The 7,640-nt window shown below is 36.4% G+C and overlaps 1 protein-coding gene across 1 annotated transcript in view; it reads left to right on the top strand.

Moving 5' to 3' along the window:
* The window catches only part of OTOG (otogelin), a 108,761-nt gene that overhangs the window by 13,996 nt on the left and 87,125 nt on the right, over window positions 1-7,640 (top strand). Inside the window, exons 6-12 of the mRNA XM_009328550.1 lie at window positions 377-507; window positions 1,337-1,443; window positions 2,218-2,327; window positions 3,161-3,286; window positions 4,478-4,586; window positions 5,467-5,513; window positions 6,412-6,557. Coding sequence (XP_009326825.1) covers window positions 377-507; window positions 1,337-1,443; window positions 2,218-2,327; window positions 3,161-3,286; window positions 4,478-4,586; window positions 5,467-5,513; window positions 6,412-6,557 — 776 coding nt within the window. The remainder of the gene's footprint in view (window positions 1-376; window positions 508-1,336; window positions 1,444-2,217; window positions 2,328-3,160; window positions 3,287-4,477; window positions 4,587-5,466; window positions 5,514-6,411; window positions 6,558-7,640) is intronic.

Raw genomic sequence — 7,640 nt, 5'->3', positions numbered from 1 at the left:
TTTGGAGTTTCATATAAAGTAACAGCATGGACCTATGTATATACAGTTTATTACAGCTTTTCTTTCCTTTCTTCCACTCAAGGACTACGGCAGGCACAGTCCTGCTCCCTAAAGCCCTTCCTTGCCAAATCGCACGAGTAAGCTTCTTTCTGCCATTCTAAAGCCTTCCTACTATAGTCCCTTTTAAAAGTATTTTTGTTTTTTAAAAGGACCAGATTGTCTTCAGACTAACAGCTGATTCATTTAGTTGTAGGAAGGGTTTGGTGCGCTCTGCTTAATGTGATGTTTTGATTATTGAGATGTTTCCCTGGGAAATCCTATAGAAACGCTGTTGTTGTTCCAAGTCACTGTGTGACTGTGTGTGTGTCTTGTTTAGGAAAACTGACAGATGATGTAACAGAATTCGTAGAGAGTTGGCAGGAAAATCCTCCAGAAGGAACACCCAATTGGGATAAATCTCTTCTCAATGAACCACCCTGCCTGACACAAAGCCATGAATCTCTACAGGTTTGGATCAACACAAAAGGATTATTACAATAGTTGGTGGTTCTAATTAAAGCGAGAATTTCACTTAATGCTTTGAAGGAGACTGGAAATATTCTCAGTTCTTCTTTGAAGAGGTGGATTAAAATGGTTGCTGCAGCAGAGCTTCCCTTGTCCCCTCCTTTTCCCCCCATTTTTCTTCTGTATGAGTTTATAAATTAATTCTTGATCTTTTCAAATGTTATATTGTCTGCATAGCAGCCAGTAGAAGTCCTTTGAATCTAGGGCTAAATGAGTGAAAAGTTGTAAAGTAGAGGTGCGTTCTAGAGTTGGTTCCCATTCCTTCCCTTAGGAAGGATAGAAAGAAGCAGGCAAGCAAAAACAGAATGAGAGCACAGTTAATTTGCCAGTGTTTAAAAAATAAATTATTGTTACTTTTGTCCACCACATTGAAGTGGTTTTTCCTTTTAAGTAATATTTTCAAGATACAACCCTGATTTGAAACTAAAGCTGATGCCAGGCATGTTCTATTTCTGTTGCCTTTTACTGTGTAATTTAGCTAAAATGAAGACTATTTCAGGTCATCTGTGCTTAGCTGCAATATGGTCTATGCCTTTCTTGGGGAAGGGATATGTTTTACTACCATTGGTATGACCTTGGATAAAAGATTCATTGTTATGAATACTCTGGCATGGAGAGCAATATGTTGCTGGCCACTGCTTCTAGCTGATGAGAGTAAAGTGATTCCTAGTCACAGACTGAGATGTCTGTTCTGATTTTCCATAGTATTCTATTCTGTTTAGGTTTATTTTTGAAAACCACCTCTTCACAACAGCTATCTCATTCATTACAGAGGGCATACACTCTGTGTAATATCCTGTTACATCCCCCGTTTGAACAATGTCATGAATATGTGAGTCCTGTTCCTTTTATGGCAAGCTGCACCAATGATCTTTGCATGTAAGTGAATGTTTTTGGGTAATTCCAAAGCTGCTATAAAAAACATTGTCCTTCAATCATGAGAATGAATTGTAAATGTCAACAGAACTGATGTGCATCTTTTTCTGCATATCAGTTTTTTATCTAACATTCTTTTATTATCTTGCTTTTCTCACTTTTTCTAGTTTTACTGCCAGAAACTTCTGTGGAGTTGTTCCTGTTTTCTTTGGTGTAAGGATGACCAAAATCAGGCCCAGATATTGTCATAATTTGTTAGTGTACCTTCCCTTGAATGTGGCATCTGTTTTGATTCTGAATGTCCAACATCATGAGTATTTCTAACCTTAATGAAAAGTAATAGTGAATAGATTAAAAAGTAATAGTGAATAGTTTGGCATCTGCAAGCCATGTGTTAATCCAATGAAAAGAGGAATTTGATTACTATTTGAATTTATGCTGTCATTTCACAACCTGCTATGCTCCTTGTCTGAGCAGTTTTGACTAGTTAAATTAACAGGCAGGACAGGAGAAGATAATTTCCATTTCTTGTACCGTGGTGACTCACTGGTGGAAATCTTACACTTTCTTCTTGTGAGTTTTCTGAAGGATGTTATTCCTTTTGTAAAAAAAAAGACCTTTATTCAGGTCTGTTTATACTGCTGTATCTCTGGTTTTCATGGATTTTTTTCAGGAAATTAGCATCAGGTCTCAAATATATTGATGACCTGTCTTGAGGTTATGATTGCATGTTTGAATGTAGGTAGAAAATAATATGTCACTTTTTATTTGTGTAAGGTCAGCAGTTGGTAATGCAACTTGGTGTCGAGCGCTAACTGAATACGCCAGGGCATGTGCCCAAGCAGGAAAGCCACTTCATGGATGGCGAATGCACTTTCAGCAGTGTGGTACGCAGATGCTTTTGTACTTGGAAATACTGCTTAGTAGTTGTATTTTTAAGAGTGCCCTTCATACTTTTACTTCTTTGTCCTTCCTCCCATTTTGAACTCATATAGTTCTCAATGAAAGCATAACTATGGACTCACTTCAAGGCCGCATAAATGCGATGGAATTTCTTTTTTATATGTGTAATTTGTACTGAATGTATTTAAAGCACTAAGCTTATTAGAATGTGTTTTAAGAACCTTCACACTAAAACATCAGACCTTCTTTAAGATGATTAACCATTTGGTTTTTCACAGAGCTACTCTTTCAAATATTGTCAAAGTCTTCATGGCTTTCTGATATATAAAATGTGTGTCATGAGTGTTAAAAATAAATCTGAATTATACTTGCATAAGTCTTCATCTTAGAAGTCACAGAAAGTAAGTTTGAAAGAGATCATCTAATTTGTCTGCCTGTCTGGAATACAGGACCAAAACTGCTTTGTCATTCATGATAGAAGATCTCCCCTGTGTTTCCAAAAATGTTTGTTAATGGATATTCTACTACTTCCTATGCTGGTCTGAGTATCTAAATAGCTCTGCTGTGAGAAAGTTTCCCTGAGTCTCCCTTGCTGTAGTTTAAGATTATTCCTTCTCAGTGCACCGTTAATGGACATAATATTAATATATGTATACTCTGTGTGTGTTATGAAAGGCATTGTTTCATTGTTCTAGACAACAGATACTCAGTTGACTTACCAAAAAGTAAATACCTGAAAGAAACATGTGCAATCTATTTAAGCCCTGAGGCGGTAGCACAATACCTTTTCATTTCTCTACCTGTTTCTATTTTTTAGTGATTACCTGTGCTGAACCCTTGACCTACAATGAATGCATCAGTTGTTGCCCTGTTTCATGTCATCAACAATCACAGTGCATTGACAGTGAGCTTCCCTGCATTGATGGATGCTACTGTCCAGATGGTAAGTTTTGCTTCTCAAATACGTATTATTTGATTCCATATAACTTTCAGATTGTTCTCCCCCAAGTTTACATACCTATATGGCCTGGCTAGATTAAGGCATTCACAGGAGCTCTTTATAAACCCAGTGCCAACAAAGTGTGGATGAATGACCTTGTTTTCCTTGTAACTGACAAGAGCCTTTTCCTCCCTCTAACAAATGGGAATAGGTTTCAGCACAGATCCACATTCTAGCCATAGAGCTCCACAATTTGAATGAAAAATGGGGTTTGCTCTGTTGTTGACAGGGCAGCCATCCTCCTAATTCTGGTTGCTGCTCTCTTTCTTTTGGTGTGTGGTTTGGTGGTTTGTTTGGGTTTTTTTATTTCCTGAAGAATGTCTGCAAGGTCAGGTGCTTAGGAGAGCTCAAAAATGTGACATGACTAAAATTCATTCATGTGGCCAGAAACAGGTTATGATACTGAGATTCTTACACTGTTGTATGGTTCTGGCAAGTGAGGTATTTACCCGTGTGGCCTATAGCAAAACTTTAGCCTTATTACCAAAATATACTTCGATGTCCAGTTTACCCCTTATTACTGGCTTCTCTTGGGTACGTAATTCTATCTAAAAGAGGACAGAGAAGGTTATGCCATTGATCTCAAGTCCTGGCTCTTATACATACCCTGATGATTTATAAGTATAATCATCTTTATCATACATTTTATCTTTTATGGGCTAGTAAAGTCTTTTAGCCTTTGGTTCTCTAAAATTGGAATGATTAAAAAAAAAAAAGCAAAAAACCATTATAGTAAAATAAGGACCAAACAATGCCTTAAAACATAGAGGCAAAGATTTGTAAAGGTGTCAAAAAAGAAGCCAAAGGTACTCAAAGCAGCATGGTTTGATGTTTGTGTGTGTGTTTTTGGTTTTTTTTGTGTGAGTGGTTTCCTCCCCCTCTTCCCCAATATTGAATACCTGTTATTCATACTATTGTTAATGTATCTCAAGCAATTTAGGGACCTGGTCCATGTAATATACTTTATTTAATATAATTCAAGTGTGCACTTGTCCTGCAAAAATGACTACCAAATAATCTAGAGTTTTATTATCATACATGACCATTTGTGTTGTTCTTGGGTATACTTGTTAGTGCTCCATCAGCCATGTGTACAGATATTTCACTTTTTTCTTGTTGTTTTATTTCTTCTAGGCTTAATTTATGAAAATGATTTGTGTGTCAAACCTATGGACTGTCCTTGTGACTACCATGGAAGTTTCTTTGAAATGGGTTCAGTGGTTTATGAGGAATGTAATAACTGGTTAGTAATTTTTCTTTTTGTGCTGTGGACTTAATATTTCATGGTCATGAGAGACAACTTGTTTAAGGCCTATTTCAGTTAAAATTGCATGAAGTCAGTAAGTCCTCACTGTTTCTACATACAAAAACTTGTTCCATATATGTTTTCCAATGAAGGGAAAGATAAAAGGAACTATAGAACTATTAATGTGGAAGAAGAGCAAATGACAGATGTTGCAGAGAATACTGTGATGTTTAGTACTCTTTTCACCTTGAACTCTGCTTCAAACTAAAAGGAATCTAGAATTCAAAGTCTTAACAGGAGAATTACTTTGACTTTAATTTATCTCCTGTTTGTGTTGTCTCACTTGGACACAAAGAGCCTAATGTCAATATTGACACTAAGCTGCTGTTTTAGGAATTTCGAAGTTAATTTTATACATTGGAAAGAACAGTTTGTAGGAAGAGATGCATGTAGGAAGATAATGCCTTTTATTGGATCAACTTAATTGAAGAAAAAGGATGAGCATGTAGATGTGCAACTTCTTTTTTTCACAACAGTTCTATTGTTTTAAAGTGATAGGATTCAAATTGCTTGTGTTTATTCTTCTCAATTTTAATCATCTTTAACTTTTGTAATGATTATCAAGGAACTAAAAAGAAATAAAAGTGTTACTGGATGCATGGATGAAATTTCACCTGATCATATCCTCATAACAAGCTCTTGCCACAGCTTCCAGGCATTCTAGTGACTGTGATAGCTCTGTTGTACTCTTTTGTGAGACTCAAGATACTTGGTGCTCATTTCATAGAGAAGGAATCCAGGAAGAACAACTGAGGGACAGCCATATATACTTCACCAAAAAAGAAAGAAATATGAAACCTTTTTGTTTTTATTTCAGCACTTGCACTGGAGGAAAGTGGATTTGTACAAATCTTACATGTCCAGGTATGTGAAAGTCTTGAATACTTAACTTTTTTAATAACCGAATATTTCCTTGGGGTAAAATATTACTGTTAGATCCTAATGTGATATTTCACTATATAATTTGTATTTTTATTTCTATCTACATATAAACGCATTTACACACAGTAGATTAAATATTAAAATGGTCTGAATAGCAGGCATCTGCCTTTCAGCTTAGCACAGTAATGTGTCTCCCTATACATCACTAGAATGTCTCTGGTAGATGGCACTACCTGGTCATTCTTGTCATTCAACTAAAGTTTCCTCTGCAATCTTCACTTGACAGACTTATGGCAGGATTACTTTTTTTTCCCCACAGTATTGCTGGCTAGTGATATAGTAAGTAGATATTGTACAAATTATCAGTTAATTATTTTCACAGCATGCCTGTGGAATAAGGAGTGTTATTCTCAGTTCACAGATAGGAGGCTAAGCTGCAGAGATTAAGGTCCAAAGGATTTTGCATGTTAAAGGTACCCATGGCCTCATGGTTCTTATAGTTGCCAGTAGATTCAAGCACTGGTCTCAGAGTTATCAGCTAACTGTGGGAGTGCTTAATGTTTCTGCAAATCAGTTTTTAGAGCCACAAATCAAATACCCAGAACGTAAGGATCGCACATGTTGCCTCCTTCTGGGGGAAGAATTGTTTAGGTATCCTGGCCTGGCATCAGGTAGGAACTCCATAACAAAAGTAATGATAAGGTTCAGCTCCTAACCATGTTCCTAGTACCTGGTTATAATATATTATGTAATATAATTTATAAAATACAATTTTATAAATTGTAGTATGTGTCAGAGTGTATGAACTCTACAGCAATAATAACTGTTGAGAGTACACTGTCCTTTCTACATACTTAAATGCATTATTTATGTTTGTCAGCTGAATGCTCAGTTTCAGGAGACATTCATTTCATGACCTTTGATGGGCGCAAATACACTTTCCAAGCTACTTGCCAATATATTCTAGCAAAAAGCCGTACATCTGGAGCGTTTACCATATCCTTACAAAATGCTCCTTGTGGACAGGTAAGGCTTAGAACCTTTTTGTAATGTTTGTATCCTGAAGGGCTTATTAATCAGGGGGGAAAAGTATTAAAAAAAATGAAAGCTACCTGCCACTGAATATATTAAAATTAATTAGTAGCAACAATTTTCCTTAATGTTGAAATAGTTGAACAGCAGTGCAGAGGAAGTCTGTACATAAATTCTCATGTTTGCTTGCGATAAATAGAAAAGATTATGCTAGTGTTCTGATTCAGTGTTCACTGAGGTCATTCAGTAGCATATGATGGTTCCTGCAGCAAACCCTGGATGATGACTTGTTTTCTTGAGCTTTCCGAGTACATCTTTGTGGATTTGCAGCCAGCACAAAATAAGCCTACTGCTTGTTACTGCTTGAAGAAAGAGTAACTTTTTTGTGCCTTGAATATAGATTTCTCTTTCAGCTTTGTTTTTGCAGCTTGAAATTCACTTTTACTCACATTGATATGAAAAACTTGGTATAGTTTTGGGGACAGCTCTCTCGGACTTGGATATACGTATGTATCTGTTACTGTTGTTAAGTTGGTATCCTGTACAATTGATTTCAGCCAAACATGCATGTGTATATATATAGCTGATACTAAGGGTGCTCCTACTTTATATTTGAAAGTTTCTGATACTGTACACAGAAGTGACCAAATATTTAATCTGCTTTATGTCTGAGACCCATTCTCTTTCCTTTGTTGTTGTGTATGTGGATTTCTGAGCATGTATTATAACGTTGTACGTGTGAGTTATGGGACACTGGTAAGATTTTCACTACAGCGTTTCATTCTTATTACAGTCTTGATAGGTCTTGTAATTTTGAGAAAGTTAAGGCAAGTTAGAATAGATCTTAAACATATATAAGTGGTGTGAGAAGTGTAGTTGACTGAGTTGAGCTGTTTTCTGGAGTTGCGCTTTTCTCACTGACTTTGAGTTCTACATGTGCACGTAAGGACAGAATTTGGCCCACATTTGTATTAGGGTCATAATGCTACTAAGCTGCTGGACTTGCTGTAGGAGCAAGACGTTAAATTTTATATCTTGGCCAGATTTATGTTCTGTCTCCAGTGGTCCTGTGTAACG

Source organism: Pygoscelis adeliae, unplaced genomic scaffold, assembly GCF_000699105.1.
Source record: "Pygoscelis adeliae isolate BGI_AS28 unplaced genomic scaffold, ASM69910v1 Scaffold166, whole genome shotgun sequence".
Lineage (NCBI taxonomy): Eukaryota > Metazoa > Chordata > Aves > Sphenisciformes > Spheniscidae > Pygoscelis > Pygoscelis adeliae.
Note: the sequence above shows the minus strand (reverse complement) of the source record. Positions and strands in the feature narration are given on the sequence as shown.